We start from the raw sequence: 26,673 nt of genomic DNA, 5'->3' as shown, positions 1-26,673 counted from the left end.
TTGGAATTAACCAATGAAGGTTAAAATCCTCGACCCGGCCGAGAATCGAACCCGGGACCCTCTGAACCGAAGGCCAGTACGCTGACCATTCAGCCAACGAATCGGACACTACAACCCCTAAATACCGTCATAAAACTATATGCAGAGATCTACAATACAGCCCAATTAGTTTCTTCTTGTACATTTCCCAACAATGTTTACATTTAATCTAGCTCTAAGCATCATGTCTTCGCGACCACTTGCCTCGTTTAAGCGCTATGCGAGTAACGTCCTTGAGCGGTTGTAAATGGCTGGGAACACGCGAGCTGATGGTCCGCATTCTGAGTGTGCTGTTGCTTGCAAGACATACATTACAGCGAGGTCCAAAGAGTATCGGGCGACAGTGAGTCGACAAATTGTAGTAACATTGGAGCGTAGTAACACGTTGCTTATTCAGTGAGACCGTAATCCTCGTGTTGGCAAAGTAAATAAAGTTAACGATAATTGCATAAACCAGCGATCTGTGGACTTGCGAGCAGTAAAACGTACTGTATCACAGGAGATAAGAGAGATGTAGATAGCTTATAAAGAAATGCTGGTTAGAGTATCGCTGAGAGTGCAGTAAAGTGACATGGCTGTGTTTCAGTCGGGGACTGTGAACCGCAGTTAATAAATAGCGCTGGTTAATTTTTGAATCACAGTGAATAATTTTCAAGGATAATATTGAGAATCGCAGTGAATCAAGAGCTTTTACAATATTGTGAACCTCAGTGAAACATTAACTTGAACAATATTACGATTCTCGGTTAAACAGTAGCTTGGATAATATTCCGAATTACACTGAAATTATTGCGGGGCGATATTGTGAATTATAATCAGTCAGTAGCTTTGGAAATATCGTGAATAAGTGTACTGTGAATCTGTAGCTTAGGCACTGTTGTTAAGTAACGGAAGTGATAACACTCACGACGCTTTCAATAAGACAGAGGTATTTTTATCCGCATTGGACTCGGCAAATCGCGTGGTGGTGAAGTATACAGAAAAGGTTAAACATGTCTGACGAGAAATACGTGTTGTGCGGCCCCAGAGATGACAAGCCCCTGCCAGATTTGCCTCTTGGACACTTCCTACTGCAAAAGCTGAAACAACACGGGGACAAGGTAGCTCAGGTGAGTGAAACATTGTTATCTCTTGTGAGATTGCGTACAGTAGCGGCGATTGGGAATTAAAAGTGCGGGGGCAAAAAAATATAGATAGCAAACAACACCCGGGTTTGTGGGATATAGCGGACAGAGGGGGCGGGGGGATCAATTCAAGTGGGCTAATAATAGTTTTATGAGATTTTCTTTGCATACTATACAATTAAACTTTCACCAAAGGAACAATATCACACATTTATTACAATTAAAAAGAGGTACGGTGTGATTATACAATTAAAATCATTTCCGCTACTAATTTTGTTAATAATTAAAGAAAATAATGGAACGAATTCGCTGAAAGCACAACAGAGCTTGAACAAATTGGTTTTTTTTTAAATTATTCCTATAATTCCTAGTTTCAGCCGGACAAAATGATATAAAAAGATAATATTTCTCCAGAAAGGGGAGGGGGGGGGGCGCGACTGCCCCACATCGTCCCCTCCCCCTCTCCCCCCTAATCGCCACTACTGTTTGCGTATATACAACAGAGTACATCCAGTGATCCAGATTCTCTAGAGAGCTCTCAGCTCTTGAGACGTGTGTAGCAGCCATGGAGCCCGAGCTAACCTTGGCATTGCTACATCCTACTTCTTGGAGGCTCCTACTAGTTGTTTGACCTCCATTGAACAACTCTTTTAACTTCCGACCCGAACAGTATTGAGTTCCGAGCAGTGATGAGCGGTTCATTCAGGGAATAATAATAATAATAATAATAATAATAATAATAATAATAATAATAATAATAATAATGTCCATCGCTGTGATGATGTGGTTAGCGTGATTAGCTGCCACCCTCGGAGGCCCGGGTTTGTTTCCCGGCTCTGCCACGAAATTTGAAAAGTAGAGGGCTGGAACGGGGTCCACACAGCCTCGGCAGGTCAACCGAGTATGGGGGGGGGGGGTTCGATTCCCATTTCAACCATTTCGAAATGGTTTTCCGTGGTATACAACTTCTCCTCCAAGCAAATGCCGGGATGGTACCTAACTCAAGACCATGGCCGCTTTCTTCCCTATTCCTTGTCTATCCCTAGCGATCTTCCCACGCCCCTACAAGGCCCTGTTCAGCATAGGGAGGCGAGGTACTGGTCCTCTTCCTCAATTGTATCCCCGACCCTCACTCGCCAGGAGACTGCCCTTGAGGTGCTGGATCCCTGGAGGGTTAGCGGATGTTGTTGTTTTTTTTTTTTTTTTTTTACAAGTTGCTTTACGTGTCACTGACACAGACAGGTCTTATGGTGACCAAAAAAACGAAATGGTGTATGGCTTTCAGTGCCGGGAGTGTCCGAGGACAAGCTCGGTTCGCCAGATGCAGGTCTTTTCGATTTGAATCCCGTAGGCGACCTGCGCGTCGTGATGAGGATGAAATGATGATGAAGACGAGACATACACACAGCCTCCGAGCCAGCGGAATTAGCCAATTATGGTTAAAATTCCCGGTCCTGCCGAGAATCGAACGCGGGACCCCTGTGACCAAAGGCCAGCACGCTAACCATTTAGCCATGGAGCCGGACCGTATGGTGACGATGGGGTAGGAAAGGGCTAGGAGTGGGAAGGAAGGAGTCATGTCCTTAATTAAGGTACAGCCCCACCATTTGCCGAGTGTAAAAATGGGAAACCACGGAAAAGCATCTTGAGGGCTGCCGATAGTAGGGTTCGAACCCACTATCCCCCGAATACTGGATACTGGCCACGTGTAAGTGACTGCAGCTATCGAGCTCCGTAGGTAAAGGATTAAGAAAGAAAAAATTATAAGAACCATTTATTTTGCGGATGTAGAGTACATCAGATTCTCCACAGAATGTCGGCTCTTGGGATGTGTGTAGCAGCCACTGACCTGGGCAATGTTACGTCCTACCTCTTCTACGCTCCTACTACGAAATATCTTGCTCGACCTTCACTGAGCAACTCTGGTTATATTGCTACTCGAACAGTGGCCTAGCATTGATGAGTGGTTCAAGGATTCATTAATAATAATAATAATAATAATAAAAATAATAATAATAATGTCCGCCTCTGTGGTGCGGTGGTTCGTGTGATTAGCTACCTACCCCGGAGGCTCGGGTTCGATTCCAGGGTCTGCCATGAAATTTGAAAAGTGGTATGACAGCTGGAACGGGGTCAACTCAGCCTCGGGAGGTCAACTAGGAAAATATTTACTTGAATTATTACTTCATAAAATAAAGGTGCATTAATTTACATCAATGCCCGAGGCATTACCTTCTAAACAAAAAATGCCCATCCAATTTACATAAATTGAACAGAAGTTATTACGAATAATTTACTGCAAGTAAAAAGTGCTCATTAGGCCTTGGCGGTATAGGACATGGGGACACCGCGTATGAAGCTGGCGCTCAAAGGGTTAAAGAACGTGTAGGCATTGAAATTAATGTTTCTCGTCTGTCCACCAAGACGTTCACGTGTTTACACCACTCCTTCGCTTGTACCATTCATATCAGCGTCATTGCTAGCCATTATCGGATTATTATTAAAAATATTTCCACTATAAGAGCCTCCGTGGCTCAGGCGGCAGCTCGCCGGCCTCTCACTGCTGGGTTCCGTGGTTCAAATACCGGTCACTCCATGTGAAATTTGTGCTGTACAAAGCGGAGACGGGACAGGTTTTTCTCCGGGTTCTCCGGTTTTCCCTGTCACATTTCATTCCAGCAACACTCTCTAGTGTCATTTCATTTCATCTGTCATTCATTAATCATCACCCGAGAGGAGTGCGACAGGCTTCGGCAGCCGGCACAATTCCTATCCTCGCCGCTAGATGGGGGCTACATCATTCCATTTCTGACTCGGCCGAATGACTGGAAACAGGCTGTGGATTTTCATTTCCACTGTATGTACTAACCGTAAGTAATAATAATAAATGTATCCTATAAATCTCCACACGCACTATACAACAACACACTCAAATAAAGAAAACACAACTGATCGCATTCTTTAAAACACTGCTGCCTTTCTGTTATCCGTCAGCACTTAAATGGTCTGCTGAATTACAAGTTATTCAAAATAAGACACTTCCTATGATGATTAAGGCTCCATATCTGAGGTCTAACAAACGGATTCGAACTGAGCTTCGCATTCCGACTCTTAGAACTCAGATTAATAAAATAGCTAAGATGGCCAAAACTAGAATCCTCTCTAGTAATTCAACCGACCCTGGCATCCTATTATTAAAGCAGGTCATGGGGGCCAAGAAGCCGCGTACTCGTCTCAAGTATCGCGGCCCTTGGATCACTTATGACCCGCCTTAACTAGACCCAGCTCAAAAGCTCTTTTCGGACTTTTCCAAATTTTTTCTTAACACTTCTTCACTAAACATCTTCAAAATTTACCCCTGAAAATGCCCGTTTGTTAGGAAGGCAACATGGCAATGCATAGCTCTCCGACCCTCTAAATTAAATTACATTCTCCGTAGCGAAGAGGAGGTTTCAGCTCTGACAGGAGGAATTTATGACCTCTTGGACAGATTGCTTTTCCCCCGCTAGTGTAGCAGAACAGAGACTTTTCCGACTCATCGGCATTCCCCTGAAACAGATGAGTAGAGGGGCATAGTTTTCGCCCCGGGACTCTCGTGGACTTGCTCTCAAAAAAAAACAAAAGTCCTTGAGACAGCTGCTTCCAGACTGAGCATAACAAACAAAGAATGAAAGAAAGAAAAGAGAAGATACAGATGATAACGTATGTGTTTTCATACACTAACAGTCCGACTCGCTGCCTGAATGGTCAGCGTACTGGCCTTCGGTTCAGAGGGTCCCGGGTTCGATTCCCAGCCTGGTCTGGGATTTTAACCTCCATTGGTTAATTTCAGTTGCCCGGGGGCTGGGTGTTTATGCTGTCCCCATCATCCCTGCAACTCACACACCACACGTAACACTATCCTCCACCACAATACCATACAGTTACTTGTGCATGGCAGATGCCGCCCACCCTCATCGGAGGGTCTGCCTTACAAGGGCTGCACTCGGCTAGAAACAACCACACGAAATTATTATTATACACAAGCAACCTTCTGAAAGCGAAATTCAAAATACATCACAACTCGCCAAGCAGTCTTGTTAGAGATCGGGTTCTTGGACGGTCATGTTCAGAAGAAAGTGGACTCCTTGACCGTCCTGTTTCCTGCCTACGACCTTCGTAACAATGTCTAGGTGTAAATGATAAAAGAAGTCTTGATCTTACAGGATGCCCTCTATTATAGGTGGGCCGGTGTAAGGTTTTGCACTTGACAGTTGACTTTTGTGTTGGCACCACTACGAAATGTAAATACGGGACGTCACTCGCCAATCATGATTGATAACCAAACGCTACTTTTTATTTCGAATATAGTTATACATAGCAGTTCGTATTCAATTTCGTATAGAGCTGATACCATTTTATTTAGTTAAAAAATATAAGAATTTATTTTTAATGTAAAGTTAGCCACAAAATAAAGATTATTTTCATTGTACTCTTATTGGCAATACGACTAGTACAGTAGTGCCATCTATAACTAACTTGACCACCATGTTGATGTGTTGCCATTTTTGTCACTAGCATATGCTCGGCTATGGTTCGCGCGTTTGTGAGAGTTGGATAGTTTTGAGTTCTTTTTAAAATAATTGTCAAGGTTTCTTTTTTTAAAAAAACCGTGCAGTGCGATGTCACGGCATGTGAATTAGTGAGGAGAACTCCAGAGTTTTACAAGAGGGAAAGGGAATCTGCACGCATATATGACCATCCCACTGTTCCGACAGATCAAATTGTGGACCGCATTTTGTGAATCAGGTAGGAAATGTAATAGGTTTTACTTGGAACCTTTTTGTGATAGCACCGGTATGTACTATTGTAACAATTGTTGGTGTTTTCAAAATGAGATTCTTGTCGGTCGATTTTTATCTGTACTAGCTGATGTACCCGTGCTTCGCTACGGGATTCTCAGAAAGACTGACTTTGTGGTTTTCTAAACCTGAAATCAACATAGGTCATTACAAAAACGTAAGTATCAATGTAGCGATTAAAAGCAATACTATCATATAAAATACTTGATCAAATGGAAAGCCGCACGTTTCATCACTTTTAACGAACAGTGCTGCGGTTAGATTGCGGTGCCAATCTAATAGTCCAAAGTTCCAGAGCTGGGATGACCAGGCCGCAGATTGCCATGAACACTCATCTGCCATTATTCCGCTAAATATGCACACTGTTCATTCCAATCAGTGCCTCAGAGTAGGGATTGAATAGCCCGAATGCTATGCTGATCCAGTGTGTTACGTACCAGTAGTATCAGAAAATTTATAAACCAGGGGAATGTCATGCTAAAGAAGAAAGTTATCTAACTCCCCAGCTACTTCCCATCAATATTCAGACAGGCTGTTACACTCTGTACGACTGGGCGAGTTGACCGTGTGGTTAGCGGTGCGCAGCTGTGAGCTAGCATCCGAGAGATAGTGCATTAGAACCCCATTGTCGGCAGCGCTGATGATGGTATTCCGTGGTTTCCCACTTTCGCACCAGTCAAATGCTGGGCCTGTACCTTAATTAAGGCCTAAGGCACTCCTAGCCCTTTCCTACCCCATCGTCGCCATAAAACCTATCTATGTCGGTGCGACGTAAATCAAATAAAAAATACTCTGTACGCAGCAGTAATCCTATCTACCGGAGATGAAGGGCAACAGATGACACAAAGCACATCACGACAAACAATGGTCAATGTAATGTTATTGTTGATCAATGTTATGAGCTTTCTGAATTGTAGGCCTTCACATTTAGTTTTCTTTCGACTCTGTGATTTGTAAAATATTTTTTACCATAAACTGTAGTTTCTTATTCTCCGACTTTACATACCGATTTTCATTTTACTGTTTACCCATTTCTGGTTACTCGGCGCTGATATGGACTTAGTAACAAAAATCCAAAATCATGAATATCTTTGTGATCATAGCCAGTACGGTAACAATGTATAATACATGAATAATAGGAAATTTAATACTATATAACCCTAGTTATGTAGCATTCATCGATTACACCTCTAATAAGAAATCGTCGTAGGACCTACCTGTGTCGTAAAGCCAATGCCAAAGAAATCCTTACACATCGCGATGAGGGCTCTGGACTATGTACCCCTCGTGAGGGCAATCCTGGAATATGCAGTAGGGCTCATCAATGAATTGTACTAGAGAATGAGAATGAGCCAGTTAGGAGCTTGGCCCACCCTAATCCCGTCCTCCTGCGTTGCCTCGAACAGAACATGAACGATTTTGTAACTTGTTGTTGGATGAAGTCTATGTAAAACCTGAGCTTAACTATAAAGGAGGAAAGGTAGAGGGAGTTGCTTTTATTAGTAAAAGTGGAGAAAATAACGCAAAATTAGCTACAACTGTACAAACCTTTATGTTGTCATCCATTCTTTAAAAAAAATTAAGACGTTGTTGGTTTGTTTCCATGTAAGAACCTAACGTCACATTTCTTAGAAGAACTAACTTTGCTAGTCCTTAAAGTATTAACAGATATAGGTTATAAGGTAGTATGCATAATTTCTGATAATAACAGTGTTAATAGAAAAATGTTTGAAAAGCTGTGCAAAAGCAATTTACAAACCACTTTTCAAAATCCATTTGACGAAACACAAAAGATTTTTGTAATGTTCGATACTGTTCATTTATTTAAAAGCTTAAGAAATAACTGGCTTAATCAGGCCGATAACTTACAAACTTTCGTGTTTCCTGACTTTGACAACCCTGAGTCAGACAAAAAATGTTTTGCTAGTGTTGGTCACCTTAAACAGCTCCACAGAGGAGAAGAGAATGATGTAGTTAAGCTTGCCCCTGCCCTGAACCAAAAAGTGTTGTACCCAACTTCTTTAGAGCGACAAAATGTAAACCTTTGTTCTAAGCTCTTCGATGAGAAAAATGTCGCCGCTTTAAAACACTTTGATAAAATAAAAAATGGAGATGGTTTTAAAAGCACAGCTGTATTCTTAGAAATAATTCTTCAGTGGTGGAAGATTGTTAATGTTAAGCATGCTTTCAAAGGCGACAGATTTAACGACCCTCATTGTAACGCAATATTTTCAATTCATGACGACAATGTTTTATTTCTGCGCAAGTTTTTAACATGGTTAATTAGATGGGATAATCTGTCTGTTCAAGGGGAAATTACACAAAAAACAGAGAGTCGTCAAGGAAAACTTACTAATGAAACTCAAACAGCCTTAGTTCACACTACAAAAACTATTTTAGAGTTAATAAATTTCTTGAAAACAAGTTTAGGATTTAAGTATGTATTGTTAGGGAAATTTCAAGCTGACGAACTGGAAGCACGATTTGGGCAGTACAGGGAAATGAGTGGTGCCTGCTACCATATTTCAGTGAAGCAAATCCTTGAGTCAGAACGAAAATTGAAAGCCCTGACGGTAATAAATGCATACTCTGCTAAACATGCAGCCATCCCTATTAGTGATATTTCATTAAGTAAGTATGTGGATTGCAAGAGCTCAGATTGTAATGGAGACAGTGAGAGCGGGCCGTATACTACCATGCTGAACGCCAGCCACTGGCGTGACGTCACGGTCCGAGCCTTGTGGCCTGTCTATCTAGTGCGGCCTTGACCCAGTGCGGTCGCCATGGAGATAAGCCTGCTGATTCGTGCTCCTTGGAGTTGCCAGACCTCCCACTTCTGAGTTACGTACAACAGAACACAGCGGTCTGAACGAACAAGTGAGCTGGAAGCAAAGGGAAGGAGAAGGGAATACAGGAATGTGGCAGCGCCGTGCAATGCTCCTCCCTCCAGACCTACCTGTCAAAACACTTCTTTTAATATTACGGAGAACAAGCCCATGTACATGGCGTTCGTAGATCTAGAAAAGGCAATCGATAATGTTGATTGGACCAAGCTATTTGAGACTCTGAAGGTGATCAGGTCAGATACCGTGAACGGAGAATCAACTACAATCTGTATAAAAATCAGTCTGTAGTGATACGAATCGAAGACTTTGAAAAAGCTGCAGCAATCCAAAAAAACAGTGAGGCAAGTTTGCAGCTTGACCCCACTCCTTTTCAGTGTTTGTATAGAACAAGCGGTAAAGGAAATCAAAGATAAAATTAGAAAGGGAATCACAGTCCAAGGAGAGGAAATCAAAACGCTAAGATTTGCTGATAATTTTTTTATTGTATCTGCTTCTGTGGAAGATCTGGATAAATTGCTGAATGGTATGGACAGTCTTGGGTAAGGAGTACAAGATGAAAATAAAAAGTCCAGAACAAAAGTAATGGACTGCAGTCGAATGAAGTCAGGTGCTATGAAGGATGACTCAAACAAGAACTGATCTTTTTTTACGTGGACTCCAGGGTAGTAGCATGAGTCACTCATCATAAGAGTGTGTGATTCAGGAGATATTTAAGCCCTCCTTACCTTTGTTTCCTCCCTATTCCTATGGGACTGAATTTTCGTTTCATTGTTGATTGCCTGCCCATTTATGCCACACATTCAAACCGGCTTCAGAGACTATGTTTCCGTACAATGGTCCCCAACAATGTGCAGTTCCTTCGGATTTCGCTCAACATTTTACGACCATTTAATCTGATTCTGTGATCCATACAGCTAACATCCATACAAGCTGAGCAAATGTTCTTTTCTTGTGTTGAATGGATAACAAAGTATTTATCTTGAAGTAAAACGTTATCTTTCATGTTTCCTCCGTGAATTCTTCGATGACGAAATTGGTCTCGAGTGTAAAGGTCGATGCAGTGTTGTGGTGAGCGCATGTTATCAGATCCGATTTGTCTCCTGGGTGGCATAACCACTATACGTACTGTACATGAGCTGAGGAAGCTCAGATGGGCCGTATCTTATATAAGACTCGAGTTTACGGCAAGATAGCCGCTTACTCACGTCTCCCCAGGCTGAGCGCGGAATAAGGCTCCGGACAGGATGAATTTTTAATTTTTTAATAATAATAGTACACTTCGTCTGCAGAAGAATCATAGATATGTTTTTGGGAGCAGAAGATGAGAGAACGAGTAGGCCCCTACAGATTCTTTGGTTGTTCTCCTTTTTTTTTTTTTTTTTACAAGTTGCTTTACGTCGCACCGACACAGATAGGTCTTATGGTGACTGTGGGACAGGAAATGGCTAGGAGTGGGAAGGAAGCGGTCATGGCCTTAATGAAGGTACAGCCCCAGCATTTGCCTGGTGTGAAAACGGGAAAAGAAGAAAAACCATCTTCAAGGCTGCCGGCAGTGCGAATCGAACCCCCTATCTCCCGAATGCAAACTCACAACTGCGCGACCCTAACCGCACGGCCAACTCGCTTGGTATTATTATTATTATTATTATTATTATTATTATTATTGTCCGCCTCTATGGTGTAGTGTAGTGGTTAGTGTGATTGGCTGCCACCTCCGGAGGACCAGGTTCGATTCCCTGCTCGGCCAAGAAATTTGAAAAGTGGTACGAGGACTGGAACGGGGTCCGCTCAACCTCGGGAGGTCTACTGAGTAGAAGGGTTCGATTCCCTCCTCAGCTATCCTCGAAGTGGTTTTACGTGGTTTCCAACTTCTTCTCCAGGTAAATGTCGGGATTGTTCCTAACTCTAGGCCATGGTCGCGTCTTTCCCTCTTCCTTGTCTTTCCCTTCCAATGTTCGCATTCCCCACAAGGCCGTTGTTCAGCATAACAGGTGAGGCCGCCTGGGCGAGGTACTCGTCCTCCTCTCCAGTTGTATGCCCGACCAAATGTCTCACGCTCCAGCCACTGCCCTTGAGGCGGTGGAGGTGGGATCCCTCGCTGAGTCCGGAGCAAAAACGAAGCCTGTAGAGTAAACGCAATAATAAATTACATTATATAATATACATATAATATAGTCTATTTACAATTGGTTTTATGTTTTACGTCGCACCGACTCGTATAGGTCTTATTTAGACGTTGGGACAAAAGAAAGCTAGGAGTGGGAAGGAAGCGGGTGTGGCCTTAATTAAGGCGTGAAAATGGGAAACTATGGAAAACCATTTTCAGGGTTGCCGACAGTGGGGTTCGAATCCACTATCGCCCCGAAAGCAAGCTCACAGCTTCGCGCCCCTAACCGCTCGGCCAACTCGCTTTGTATTAATGTTATTAGTATTACTAGCCAGTTCTACGTGTAGAGGTAGCGTACCTGTTTTGTTACTCCAAGGCCCTGGGTTCGTTTTACGGCCGTTTCAAGGGTTTTAATTCTGAACTGAGCAGTAGAACGGGGTTCACTTGATGCGAGATTTTCTCTCAAGCTCTTAGTAGTTACAGGAAGAAAGCGCACAGTGAGAAGATGTCGCTACTGACCGAGTGTACATAGCCGAAGACTGGTTGCCATGGTTACAACAGTGTAGGGAAAAAGATAGTGGTCCCCCAGGCCAAACACATACCCATTTTAAAATTCGAACTGCAGTGATGAAACAGGACTAAAAATTAAGTAACTATCAGGAAAGGAGTGAGGCAGAAGGGCAGTTTATCCACCTGGGGGTAGCTATCTGAGGTCCAGTGGCTCTCAGCATGGCATTGTTTCCACTTAGTTGTGTCAGGCTGCTCCTCACTTTCATCTCTCCTATCCGACCTCCACTTGTTGAACTCTTGTTCTTCTCCAACCCTGACGGTATTATATTTGCGAGGCCTAGGGACTCTTGACTCTTCACTTTCTATTCTCGATACCTTCAAGCGTCCGGCTTCTTTCATTCTCTCTCCGATAAGCCGTAATAGAGGATGGTTGTGAAGTTCTACTTCCTCTTAGAACAATGATGACCACCATCAGCTGTTTGTCCCGTTTCCTTTCGTTTCATTTATTTATTTATTTATTTATTTATTTATTTATTTATTTATTTATTTATTTATTTATTTATTTATTTATTTATTTATTTTGATTCACACAGGTGCCAGTACAAACCTAATTATGTGAACCACATACAGATATACTACTGTACTATATGAAACTAGCTGAGCTGGCCGTGCTTCGGTAAGGAATTCTAAATTTTACACAGATTTGTTTATGGAGTAATGTACACGTTGTAAGATATAATCAAATTGCATGGCTCTTTGCTTTACCTTAGAAACACCCTGACATTCCGGGATGATACACAGTCTGTGTTACTTGAAATGATATTACAGTATCTTTCATACAAACATCTTTTTTCCTGGTAAATCGAATTTAAAGTAAAACTGCTCTGCCCCATTGCTTAATGCGAATAACCGTTGAGGCAACTTAATCACTTTTAACAGTCCCAGGCGTACGTTTAAATAAGGAAAAGCAATCCCATAGATGCTGGCGCGCTGGCTGTACAAAAAAATGGAGCGGGTACGAATTAATGTTGGACATGAAGTTCCAGAGTGTTACTGGTCAGTACAAACATTTTAGAAGGAGGTTGCCAACTGATTTTGATAATTTACGGAGAAGAGTAGGTCACACAATTTCAGGACAGGAAACGTATCTTCGCTTTTCAGTCTTGGTTTATTTCTTTCGCTCAGGAACCACGAAGTTTCATACGCAAACCATCGGCTTCTGTAAACTTCCTTTAAAAGAAATAAATACGTTGTACAATATTATGATCGAAGATTGTACAGTAGAGGTACTATCTATTGAATTCCATTCTGTGTTCACTTGTGATATTTATTAGCTTTAATAGCAAACGCCCATACTTGTCTATTACAAACGTTACTTTAAAAAGTTCGTAAAATACTAAAAGCAATTCGAAGCTTTATTTAAAAACGAAAACTTTCTTTTTTTTAGTAGCGCGAATATTTTTGTCTTTGCTCCATTCCCTCCAGTATGACCCAACAAAAAACCAATTCCATTTTTATATTCATCCGTGGGTCGTGCGATTTTTTAACCAATATCCCACCAAGCATTCTCTTTCACATCTTTAAAAAACTGATTCCCATTTTTCGGGTCCAATAAAACGGAATGTGACCGGTAAGTGTCGATTAGCGTAAGTAATCTTCATCCGACCGCACCTCCATGCTTTGCCTCACAGAACCCTGCACAGACTTACGAGCACGCTCCTTCGCCGTCCATACTGAGGTTCGCCGAGGAAACCGACTCCAGGCGACGCACGGCCGCCTCGAACTACGCTCTGATCCTCGTCCACAGTAACGAGCCTGTTTGTATGAACGGCTCAAGGCCAGCTCGTACTACTCTCATATGCTCGTCCAACATGGCGAGCCTGTTTGTATGAACGGCACAAGGCCGGCTCGTACTACTCTCATATCCTCGTCCACACTGCCGAGACTGTTCAGGCCGGCTCGTACTACACTTAGATCCTCGTCCACCGTGGTGAGCCTGTTTGTATGAAGGGCACAAGGCCAGCTCGTACTACTCTCATATCCTCGTCCACCGTGGCGAGCCTGTTTGTATGAACGGCACAAGGCCGGCTCGTACTACTCTCATATCCTCGTCCACCGTGGCAAGCCTGTTTGTATGAACGGCTCAAGGCCGGCTCGTACTACTCTCAGATCGTCGTCCGCACTGGTGAGCCTGTTTGTACGAACGGCACAAGGCCGGCTCGTACTACTCTCAGATCGTCGTCCGCACTGGTGAGCCTGTTTGTATGAAGGGCACAAGGCCGGCTCGTACTACTCTCAGATCGTCGTCCACCGTGGCAAGCCTGTTTGTATGAACGGCTCAAGGCCGGCTCGTACTACACTTAGATCCTCGTCCACTGTGGCGAGCCTGTTTGTATGAACGGCTCAAGGCCGGCTCGTACTACTCTCAGATCGTCGTCCGCACTGGTGAGCCTGTTTGTATGAACGGCTCAAGGCCGGCTCGTACTACACTTAGATCCTCGTCCACCGTGGTGAGCCTGTTTGTATGAAGGGCACAAGGCCGGCTCGTACTACTCTCATATCCTCGTCCACCGTGGCGAGCCTGTTTGTATGAAGGGCACAAGGCCGGCTCGTACTACTCTCATATCCTCGTCCACCGTGGCGAGCCTGTTTGTACGAACGGCTCAAGGCCGGCTCGTACTACACTTAGATCCTCGTCCACCGTGGCGAGCCTGTTTGTATGAAGGGCACAAGGCCGGCTCGTACTACTCTCATATCCTCGTCCACCGTGGCGAGCCTGTTTGTATGAACGGCACAAGGCCGGCTCGTACTACTCTCATATCCTCGTCCACCGTGGTGAGCCTGTTTGTATGAACGGCTCAAGGCCAGCTCGTACTACACTTAGATCCTCGTCCACTGTGGCGAGCCTGTTTGTATGAAGGGCACAAGGCCAGCTCGTACTACTCTCATATCCTCGTCCACCGTGGCGAGCCTGTTTGTATGAACGGCTCAAGGCCGGCTCGTACTACACTTAGATCCTCGTCCACTGTGGCGAGCCTGTTTGTATGAAGGGCACAAGGCCAGCTCGTACTACTCTCATATCCTCGTCCACCGTGGCGAGCCTGTTTGTATGAACGGCTCAAGGCCGGCTCGTACTACACTTAGATCCTCGTCCACTGTGGCGAGCCTGTTTGTATGAAGGGCACAAGGCCAGCTCGTACTACTCTCATATCCTCGTCCACCGTGGCGAGCCTGTTTGTATGAACGGCTCAAGGCCGGCTCGTACTACACTTAGATCCTCGTCCACTGTGGCGAGCCTGTTTGTATGAAGGGCACAAGGCCAGCTCGTACTACTCTCATATCCTCGTCCACCGTGGCGAGCCTGTTTGTATGAACGGCTCAAGGCCGGCTCGTACTACACTTAGATCCTCGTCCACTGTGGCGAGCCTGTTTGTATGAAGGGCACAAGGCCAGCTCGTACTACTCTCATATCCTCGTCCACCGTGGCGAGCCTGTTTGTATGAACGGCTCAAGGCCGGCTCGTACTACACTTAGATCCTCGTCCACTGTGGCGAGCCTGTTTGTATGAACGGCTCAAGGCCGGCTCGTATAGGGAGGTACATTCAGGGAAACGGGATGGCCTAGGGAGCGGTGATAAGGGAACAGGGAACTGGAAATCAAGTAGGGTGGCATAAAATTGTTAGTGTTGAACTGTAGAAGTATTGTAAAGAAAGGATTAGAATTAAGTAATTTAATAGATATATATTTACCAGATATTGTAATAGGAGTTGAATCATGGCTGAGAAATGATATAATGGATGCAGAAATTTTCTCACGGCGCTGGAGTGTGTATCGTAGAGATAGGATAGGAAGGTGGGAGGGGGAGTTTTCATTCTGGTGAAAGAAGAATTTGTAAGCTACGAAAAAGTTAAAGATGAGACACATGAAATTCTAGGTGTAAGGCTCATTTCTAAAGATAATAGGCAACTTGATATATTTGGAGTGTACAGATCGGGAAATGGTAGCACTGACGCGGATTCGGAATTATTTGATAGGATAGTCAGCTATGTGGGAAACGACATGGAAAGAAATGTGATTGTAGCGGGAGATCTGAATTTGTTGCCAGATGTCAATTGGGAAGGAAATGCGAACGACAGGAAGCATGACCAACAAATGGCAAATAAGTTAATATGGGAAGGACAGCTGATTCAGAAAGTGATGGAACCAACCAGAGGGAAAAATATTTTGGATGTGGTGCTGATAAAACCAGATGAGCTCTATAGGGAAACTGAAGTAATAGATGGTATTAGTGATCATGAAGCTGTTTTTGTGGTAGTTAAAAATAAATGTGATAGAAAGGAAGGTCTTAAAAGTAGGACTGTTAGGCAGTACCATATGGCTGGTAAAGCAGGTATGAGGCAGTTTCTAAAAAGTAACTATGATCGGTGGAAAACGGTAAATAAAAATGTAAACAGACTCTGGGATGGGTTTAAAGAAATTGTTGAGGAATGCGAAAACAGGTTTGTACCATTAAGGGTGGTAAGGAATGGTAAAGACCCACCTTATTATAATAGAGAAATAAAGAGACTAAGAAGGAGGTGCAGACTGGAAAGAAATAGAGTTAGAAATGGCTGTGGAAGCAAGGAGAAATTGAAGGAACTTACTAGAAAATTGAATCTAGCAAAGAAGGCAGCTAAGGATAACATGATGGCAAGCATAATTGGCAGTCATACAAATTTTAGTGAAAAATGGAAGGGTATGTATAGGTATTTTAAGGCAGAAACAGGTTCCAAGAAGGACATTCCAGGAATAATTAATGAACAAGGGGAGTGTGTATGTGAGGATCTTCAAAAGGCAGAAGTATTCAGTCAGCAGTATGTCAGGATTGTTGGTTACAAGGATAATGTCGAGATAGAGGAAGAGACTAAGGCCAAAGAAGTAATAAAATTTACATATGATAACAATGACATTTACAATAAGATACAAAAGTTGAAAACTAGAAAAGCGGCTGGAATTGATCAGATTTCTGGGGATATACTAAAGACAATAGGTTGGGATATAGTACCATATCTGAAGTACTTATTTGATTATTGTTTGGCCGAAGGAGCTATACCAGATGAATGGAGAGTTGCTATAGTAGCCCCTGTGTATAAAGGAAAGGGTGATAGACATAAAGCTGAAAATTACAGGCCAGTAAGTTTGACATGCATTGTATGTAAGCTTTGGGAAGGCATTCTTTCTGATTATATTAGACATGTTTGTGAAATTAATAACTGGTTCGATAGAAGGCAATTCGGTTTTAGGAAAGGTTATTCCACTGAAGCTCAACTTGTATGATTCCAACAAGATATAGCAGATATCTTGGATTCTGGAGGTCAAATGGACAGTATCGCGATTGACATGTCTAAAGCATTTGATAGGATGGATCATGGGAGACTACTGGCAAAAATGAGTGCAATTGGACTAGACAAAAGAGTGACTGAATGGGTTGCTATATTTCTAGAAAATAGATCTCAGAGAGTTAGAGTAGGTGAAGTTTTGTCTGACCCTGTAATAGTTGAGAGGGGAGTTCCTCAGGGCAGTGTTATCGGACGTTTATGTTTTCTTATATATATAAATGATATGAGTAAAGGAGTAGAATCGGAGGTAAGGCTTTTTGCGGATGATGTTATTCTCTATAGAGTGATAAATAAGTTACAAGATTGTGAGCAACTGCAACATGACCTCGAAAATATTGTGAGATGGACAGCAGGCAATGGTATGTTGATAAACGGGGCTAAAAGTCAGGTTGTGAGTTTCACAAATAAGAAAAATCCTCTGTTTTAATTACTGCGTTGATGGGGTGAAAGTTCCTTTTGGGGATCATTGTAAGTATCTAGGTGTTAATATAAGGAAAGATCTTCACTGGGGTAATCACATAAATGGGATTGTAAATAAAGGGTACCGATCTCTGCACATGGTTATGAGGGTGTTTAGGGGTTGTAGTAAGGATGTAAAGGAGAGTGCATATAAGTCTCTGGTAAGACCCCAACTAGAGTATGGTTCCAGTGTATGGGACCCTCACCAGGATTACCTGATTCAAGAACTGGAAAAAATCCAAAGAAAAGCAGCTCGATTTGTTCTGGGTGATTTCCGACAAAAGAGTAGCGTTACAAAAATGTTGCAATGTTTGGGTTGGGAAGAATTGAGAGAAAGAAGAAGAGCTGCTCGACTAAGTGGTATGTTCCGAGCTGTCAGCGGAGAGATGGCGTGGAATGACATTAGTAGACGAATAGGTTTGAATGGCGTCTATAAAAGTAGGAAAGATCACAATATGAAGATAAAGTTGGAATTCAAGAGGACAAACTGGGGAAAATATTTATTTATAGGAAGGGGTGTTAGGGATTGGAATAACTTACCAAGGGAGATGTTCAATAAATTTCCAATTTCTTTGAAATCATTTCGGAAAAGGCTAGGAAAGCAACAGATAGGGAATCTGCCACCTGGGCGACTGCCCTAAATGCAGATCAGTATTGATTGATTGATTGATTGATTGATTGATTGATTGATTGATTGATTGATTGATTGATTGATTGATTGATTGATTGATTGATTGATTGATTGATTGATTGATTGATTGATTGATTGATTGTACTACACTTAGATCCTCGACGACACTGGTGAGCCTGTTTGTATGAACGGCTCAAGGCCGGCTCGGACTACACTCAGATCCTCGACCACACTGGTGAGCCTGTTTGTATGAACGGCTCAAGGCCAGCTCGTACTACTCTCATATCCTCGTCCAACATGGCGAGCCTGTTTGTATGAATGGCTCAAGGCCGGCTCGGACTACACTCAGATCCTCGACCACACTGGCGAGCCTGTTTGTATGAACGGCTCAAGGCCAGCTCGTACTACTCTCAAATCCTTATCCACAATGGCAAGCCTGTTTGTATGAACGACTCAAGGCCAGCTCGTACTAATCTCAGATCGTCGTCCACACTGGTGAGCCTGTTTGTATGAACGTCTCAAGGCCAGCTCGTACTACTCTCAGATCCTAATCCACAATGGCGAGCCTATTTGTATAAACGGCTGAAGGCCAGCTCGTACTACTCTCAGATCGTCGTCCACACTGGTGAGCCTGTTTGTGTGTGCGGCTCAAGGCCAGCTCGTACTACTCTCAGATCCTCGTATACACTGGTGAGCCAGTTTGTATGAACGGCACAAGGCCGGCTCGTACTACTCTCAGATCGTCGTCCACACTGGTGAGCCTGTTTGTATGAACGGCTTAAGGCCGGCTCGTACTACTCTCAGATCGTCGCCCACACTGGTGAGCCCGTTTGTGTTAGTTGTTCAAGGCCGGCTCGTACTACTCTCAAATCGTCGCCCACACTGGTGAGCCCGTTTGTGTTAGTTGTTCAAGGCCGGCTCGTACTACTCTCAGATCGTCGTCCACAATGGCAAGCCTGTTTGTATGAACGACTCAAGGCCGGCTCGTACTAATCTCAGATCGTCGTCCACACTGGTGAGCCTGTTTGTATGAACGGTTCAAGGCCATCTCGAACTACGCTCAGATCCTCGTCCACACTGATGAGCCTGTTTGTATGAACGGCTCAAAGCCAGCTCGTACTATTCTCAGATCCTCGTCCACACGGGTGAGCCTGTTTGTATGAACGGCTCAATTCCGGCTCGTACTACTCTCAGATCCTCGTCCTCCATAGCGTGCCTGTTTGTATGAACGGCTCAAGGCCAGTTCGAACTACGCTCAGATCCTCGTCCTCCATGGCGAGCCTGTTTGTGTGTGCGGCTCAAGGCCAGTTCGAACTACACTCAGATCCTCGTCCACACTGGTGAGCCTATTTGTATGAACGCATTAAGGCCGGCTCAAACTACGCTCAGATCATCGCCCAACATGGCGAACATGTTTGTATGAACGGCTCAAAGCCAGTTCGAACTACGCTCAGATCCTCGTCCTCCATGGCGAGCCTGTTTGTATGAACGGCTCAAGGCCAGTTCGAACTACGCTCAGATCCTCGTCCTCCATGGCGAGCCTGTTTGTATGAACGGCTCAAGGCCAGTTCGAACTACACTCAGATCCTCGTCCACCATGGCGAGCCGGTTTGTATGAACGGCTCAAGGCCATTTCAAACTACGCTCAGATCCTCGTCCATCATGGCGAGCCTGTTTATATGAACGGTCCAAGGGCGGCTCGAACTACATTCAGATCCTCGTCCACACTGGCGAGCTTGCTTTTATGAACGGCTCAAGGCTACCTCGAACTACGCTCAGATCTTCGTCCACCATGCGAGCCTGTTTGTATGAACGGCTCAAGGTGGCTCGAACTGAGCTCAGATCCTCGTCCACCATGGCAAGCCTGTTTGTGTGTGCGGCTCAATACGCTCAGATCCTCGTCCACACTGGCGAGTCTGTGTGAGCGGTTCTCTGGTCTGTAAGCAGCTTTACTGAGACTGATTCGCACCATAAAGTCAAATCGCCCGTACACGCTATCGAACCCTCTGTGAGGAATACGCTTCAGGGATTTGCGTGAAAAATTCTTCAACAACCTCCCTACAGCCCAGATCTCTTCGCATGTGATTTTCATATGTTTGGGGAGCTGTAGAATGACATTCGTGGACGATGACGTGTGTGATTGAGTACGGGTGTGGTTCCCTCGACGACCCGTCAGCTTTTTATGAAGAAACGAAGAGCAATGCTAAACTATGGTATTAATGCCTCAAAACAAATCGGCCCGTGAGCAAATCTCGCAAGAAGCTAAAGCGCGAGCCCCTTCACTTGACTTTGTCCTCTTCATAACTCTCTCAATGCTAAATATACGCTTTAACGTCTCAATACCTGTTAGTAAAGTACTGGTTACTTGATACATTTACTTATAATGAGTACCGCCATGCGTTAGCCGAGTACATGCGAGTATTCCCGAGTATTACAGTAACTGGATATGTCCAGTAATTGTTACGTGCTATAATCGTTACAGACACGTACATGTTAAAATTACCTGTTACGTTATTTACCAGTCACCACTATTCGCGAATCCACTTAAGTGAGGGCCGCAGTTTGCTGCAGATTCTCATGAGATCACGCTGCGCAGCGGTCAACTTGTCCAGCGCTCCCGTAACAGCAGTCGGGACTTCATTATGTGTGTTAATTAATAGCGTGTAAGAGCGATGCCCCTAATTAGGCTCCCTATTGTTCATTAATTCAATATTCATCTTGTCACTCGAGTGACATGACAAAAACAGAGAGAAACATGCTTGGTGGAAAGTTTGTCTTCAGATGTATTATCATAATGCAGTCCTTTAAGCGTTAACAAACTGCTCCAAAATTAGTTACCCTCTAACGCTCTATTAAGTACATCCCCTTTCATCCTCTCCGCTTGCATAGTTAACATGTATAGTAGCACTCAAGACTCGAGCATACTCGCGTGGGAGCGTCGAGCTGGTTACCTGAAGTCTTTAAAGGAGATGAGCATATTACCAGCTGCTGGTTCGAGCTCGTCAGAATAGCACCCGTAAGAGCAGTCGGGACCCCATTCTGTATGTATGGCAGGAAATCAGTTCTGGTAGTGATTGCGGTATTTATTTACTAGCTGATGAACCCGTGCTTCACTACGGAATGCTACACTGTATAGAGAATTCTAGGTTACGGAGTGTTCAAGTTGTGAACAAGATTGTATTAAATTGCATAGCTCTTAACGTTACCCTAGAAACGCGACGGGGAAGTCACCAAACGTCTTTTCTCATATGAAGACTGGGTTAGGGAATTTTCATTGTAATGGTAGGCCCGCTCAAGGTAACTAGAATATAAGGTAGGCTACTCCGGCAGTTGAAGCTTCCATTGGCTGGAGCGCTCTGACGTCACGCGTATGAACGATAGCGAATAAGGAACACAGTCGCAGTACAGAAAGCCTGTGAATTCTCGTGCCTGTGAATTCTCGTGCCTGTGAAACATCTTCTCAATCTTTCATCAAATAATAGTCTGGTTTAGTCCGATTCGATAAGTAACGGCACTTCCAATAGATTTAAAAACGTGAAAATGCGTTAAATTTCGTCACATGCTGAGCAGGTAGAACATCAACTATCAAATACATGACAAATAATACGATAAGAAATAAAATATTGCCATGCAACTCAAAATAATTAATTTATTTCCTGATGAAGTAAATATTTAGATTAAATGGCATATCGACATCATTATGGAATTATATTAAATTATTAAAACGTACGTGTCAGGAAACTTGATGAACCGGCCCAAAGCTTAGCCTTCTTATTGGCATATTTTCTCAGTGCTAGCTCCTTACTCTTTGCATTAAAATGCCATATCCTAATAAATGTCCTGGTCCTTACGTAGAGACAAATTATTTTGTCATGGAATACTGGAAATTTTGACTTAATAATAGAAGTAAGAGTTTTCACTTTTTTTGCATCTGGATACAGTCTTACCGTGAAACACACCAAATGAAATTTCGAACTGGGCTATATTTTTTAACCACTCATGACTGGGATGTGTGAGGCCCCCTTTTGAAATAACCGAGATCCAGTAACAGGTCTCTTCTCGCACGCCAATTTTGTCTCTTTCTTTGTATTTACTGTATATCGGATCACGCATACTGTATTATTTCACGAGCTTCGAAATATATTCAGAAATATAAGTTATTAGCACATAATTATGTTAATGTTATTGGATTTTAGTCCCACAAACTATGTTTTTGAACACCTTCACCACCGGACTGAGACAGGTTCGAACCTGCCAAGTTGGGCTAAGAAGGCCAGCGATCTACCATTTGAGTTGTTACTCAGCCCGGCTATTAGCACATAACAATAATTATAGAAAATATGATTTTCATTCAGTCATTTATATCTGACACATTTTTACCGTACGAGCTGTAATAATGGAGATATTCAAGAGTTTATTACAAAGTGTTTCAATAACCAAGCATTGCTGACGAGGAAGTATTGTTATGCCATCACAGCAGCAAACTAACTGGCTATGATGGTTTTTGTCGTTATTGTCTTTATAATATGCGAAATAATAATAGTGTTATTTGTGTTACGTCTCACTAACATTTACGGTTTTCTGAGACTCGAGGTGCCGTAATTTTGTCCCACGGGAGTTCTTTTACGTTCCGACAATTTATAGCGCCACACACGTTTCCATAATATGCTGACTGCATTTTAATCAGTACAGTGGTTCTACTTCAGATACTGACAACACGAACACTGTTCACGTAATGAACCACTATAAAATTACTATATATCCGTGATCCGATATACAGTAAATACGTAGAAAGAGATAAAAATGTCGGTCGGTCGGTCACTTGCTTTCTTGGCTTACGCTGCGTGAACCATCAACGATAGGCCCCAAGTGTAAGCGTACGAAATGTAGAGCATAGAATCCTCTACAAAAAAGTCCGCGATGGCACATACCTATTTCCAACCGGCTGCCCTCTAGAAGCGATTTTATGCTACAGTCCGCGGTAAAAAATGTAACTCCTTAAAATTAAATAAATATTTCGATATTATCCTCGAGTTCCTCATCAAAATAAATTGTTTGACCTCCTCCAGTATTTTATAAGGATTACAATAACCTTGTCAGGACATTATTTGCATGAAAGGTTCAGAAGTTATGACCATTTTAGACTGTAGTGGTAATACGTGTCAGCAGGACGGGCGACCGCTGTTTCATACCACATGACGTCACGCAGAAGGCGGACAGGGAGAGAAACAAGTGAGCGCGATGCGGGAAGAGACCCCTGTGAGGCCCGCTTGCCTACCATCAGTCACAATAAGATTGGGGAGTTTTCATTATAATGGCAGACACTCGTTCTCCACATGCTTATTTACATTCAGAAAGAGTGGTTTTTCCAACTGAAATGAACGTAGGTCATTACAATGACCTCAATAGGAATGACACATTTAAAAGTAATGCTTTCATATCTGATAATGGAACAAATTAAAAAACACACATTTACTTACTTTCAACGAACAGTACTACGCTGCTGTTCTAACAATCCCAAGTTCCAGAGCTGGAACGACCAACCCTAAGACAGCCGTGATCCGTGAGCACTGTTCGTCTTTTTTCGGCGGGGTGAGTGGGGGATCGAATAGTGGAGAGTCCCAGGGCAAAAACTATACCCTTTTACTAATATAATTCCAAGGAGTACCCGATGAGTCGGAATATCTCAATTCACTATACTGGTGACGGAAAAATCTATCTGACGGGAAGCAAAATTTTCCACCAAGCCAGAGGAGAAATCCCCTTTTCACAGCTAATTTGAAATAAAATGAATGCATACTTTAATATAAGTGAAGAGGAAGAAGCTTGTCTTAAGAAATGGCTTTTCAGGGTTGGATTTTGAGTTTTTTAGTGAATTGTGGTGCTATAATTTGGAATAGGCCTAAATTGTAATTCTAGACCAGGTACTACTACTACCACTACTACTACTAAGTGAGCCTCTGCCTTAAGATGCGCACTGCTCATTCAAAACAGCGCGTCCGAGTAGGGATCGAATAGCTGAATTACTATGATGAACCAGTGTGTTACGTACCAGCAGTATCAGAAAATGCATTGAACCAGAGGAATGGCCTGCTAAAGAAGAACATTTTCTAACTCACCAGCTATTTCCCCCAATATTCAGTCAGGCTGTTATACTCGCTACGCAGCAGTAATACAATCTGTCGAAGTTGAGTGGCAGCATTAGAGGCAAAGAACATCATAACAAAAAATGGTCAATGTAATGTTATTGTTGATCAATGTTATGCGCTTTCGATATTGTAGGCCTTCACATTTAGTTTTCTTCCGACTCTGAAATACCACCCTTATCATAGTCGGTACGGTAAAACTGAATAAAATATAAATGATCGGAAATTGTATTCTCTATAACTTTTGTTATATAGTACTTTTCGATAGGACCAAAATAGACTATAGGTATTTAAGATTTAAATTTTAGGCGACTTCGCGTAAACTACCATTAAAATCCATGGTGAATAACATTGCTTATAGTTTAGACTGCAGTTTCTTATTCCCCGACTCTGTATACCAATGTGTACTAAATTCTATTTACACATTTTCTCGTGGCTCGGCGTTTGAAATGGACTTAGCAACAAAAATAGAAATTCATGAATATCTCTGTTAGCATAGCCGGTACGGTAAAAATGTATCAGACATAAATGATTGGAAATTTAATTCTATACAACTTTAGTTATGTACTATTTATCGATAGAACCACCAATATATATTTGCTATTTGCTTTACGTCGCACCGACACGGATATGTCTTACGGCGACGATGGGATAGGAAAGGCCTAGAAACTGGAAGGAAGCGGCCGTGGTCTTAATTAAGGTACAGCCCCGGCATTTGCCTGGTGTAAAAATGGGAAACCACGGAAAACCATCTTCAGGGCTGCCGACAGTGGGGCTCGAACCCACTATCTCCCGATTACTGGATACTGGTAAACCACCAATAATATAAATATTTGAGAATAATTTTAGGCCTTCCCCTGAACTACCATTTCACTCAGCATGAACGAAATGATTTATAGCATAGATTGTAGTGACTCATCCCCCGACTTTACTTACCGATTTTCATTAAATTTTCTTCAGCCGCTTTCTCGTGATGTGTGTACATACAGACAGAGAGACAGACAGACAGACAGATGGACAGATAGACAGACAGACATTACGGAAAAGTAAAAAGTGCATTTCCTTGTTACTGTGGACATGAACGATAGAGAAATACCATTCTTTTCAAATTCTGAGCAATGTACAGACAAAACTCTTATTTTATAAACGTAGATTTATTTATTTATTTATTTATTTATTTATTTATTTATTTATTTATTTATTTATTTATTTATTTATTTATTTATTTATTTATTTATTTATTTCATGTTTGTGGGTTACTGTAGTCATGTCCTAGTTCGTGAACCATGGGCAACGGCTGAGTGGCCTAGTAAGTGGTCCTGAGAGTCGGGATACCAGTTGCTATGGAATGGGAGTGAGCATCTCTGACATATTCTGAGTCATGGAGGTCACTGTGGTCAACTGTTATATGTCGCTGTTTTCATCCGACCCGGCGTAGAACCCCTCTTATGCGAGATCCACTCATCAACAGTTTGCCTTCAGACTGTTGTTTGAAAAGGTCTCGTAGGTCGGTAGATGCAGAGAGGGTTTCGGCCCTTGGGTTCCGTCCCTTAAGTGGCCACGGCTGGTCCGAGGTGCTCAGGCGGCTAGGACTATACAATCCACCGGTGGTCCATAACCCGTTAGAGGAGAGATCCTCACTTGGACTATGTGCAAGTAGGGTAGCATCCTGCTTCATGAATTTACCTAGCTCAGAACATTTTAAGCAAGCCTCGGACCTCTGGGAGTAACGGAGTCCCACTCCCATTTGACGGGCGAGGGACTCCTTGGAAACAACTTGGCGAACGAAATGGAATTCGATGGGGAGCTATCAATATTAATGGGGCTTATGGAAGAAAGAAGGTAGAACTGGCTGAGTCAGCAAAGAGGATGCATCTGGATGTGCTAGGAGTAAGTGATATTCGGGTAAGAGGAGATAATGAGGAAGAGATAGGAGATTATAAAGTGTACTTGACGGGTGTTAGAAAGGGAAGGGCAGAGTCTGGGGTAGGGCTCTTTATCAGGAATACCATTGCACGCAACATAGTTTCTGTTAGGCACGTAAATGAGCGAATGATGTGGGTAGATTTGTCAGTGGGAGGAATTAGGACAAGAATTGTGTCCGTGTATTCACCATGTGAGGGTGCAGATGAGGATGTAGTTGACAAGTTTTATAAAGCATTGAGTGACATCGTGGTCAGGGTCAACAGCAAGGATAGAATAGTGCTAATGGGCGATTTCAATGCGAGAGTTGGGAATAGAACTGAAGGATACGAAAGGGTGATTGGTAAATGTGGGGAAGATATGGAAGCTAATGGGAATGGGAAGCGTTTGCTGGACTTCTGTGCTAGTATGGGTTTAGCTGTTACGAATACATTCTTCAAGCATAAGGCTATTCAACGCTACACATGGGAGGCTAGGGGTACCAGATCCATAATAGACTATATCTTAACAGACTTTGAATTCATGAAATCTGTTAGGAATGTAAGAGTTTTTCGCGGATTTTTCGATGATACAGACCATTATCTGATCTGTAGCGAACTAAGTATCTCTAGGCCTAGGGTAGAGAAAGTGAAAACTGTTTGCAAACGAATAAGGGTAGAAAATCTCCAG

The 26,673-nt window shown here is 43.0% G+C and overlaps 1 protein-coding gene across 1 annotated transcript in view; it reads left to right on the top strand.

Annotated features, from left to right (window-relative positions):
• The first annotated feature begins 922 nt into the window (after nt 1-922).
• Nucleotides 923-26,673, top strand: part of LOC136866968 (luciferin 4-monooxygenase) — a 157,148-nt gene continuing 131,397 nt past the window's right edge. Inside the window, exon 1 of the mRNA XM_067144058.2 lies at nt 923-1,148. Within this exon, the coding sequence (XP_067000159.2) occupies nt 1,032-1,148 (117 nt within the window). The 5' untranslated portion in view covers nt 923-1,031. The remainder of the gene's footprint in view (nt 1,149-26,673) is intronic.

Source organism: Anabrus simplex, chromosome 3 (assembly GCF_040414725.1).
Source record: "Anabrus simplex isolate iqAnaSimp1 chromosome 3, ASM4041472v1, whole genome shotgun sequence".
Taxonomy (NCBI): domain Eukaryota; kingdom Metazoa; phylum Arthropoda; class Insecta; order Orthoptera; family Tettigoniidae; genus Anabrus; species Anabrus simplex.
This window is presented reverse-complemented; position numbering and strand designations above follow the sequence as displayed.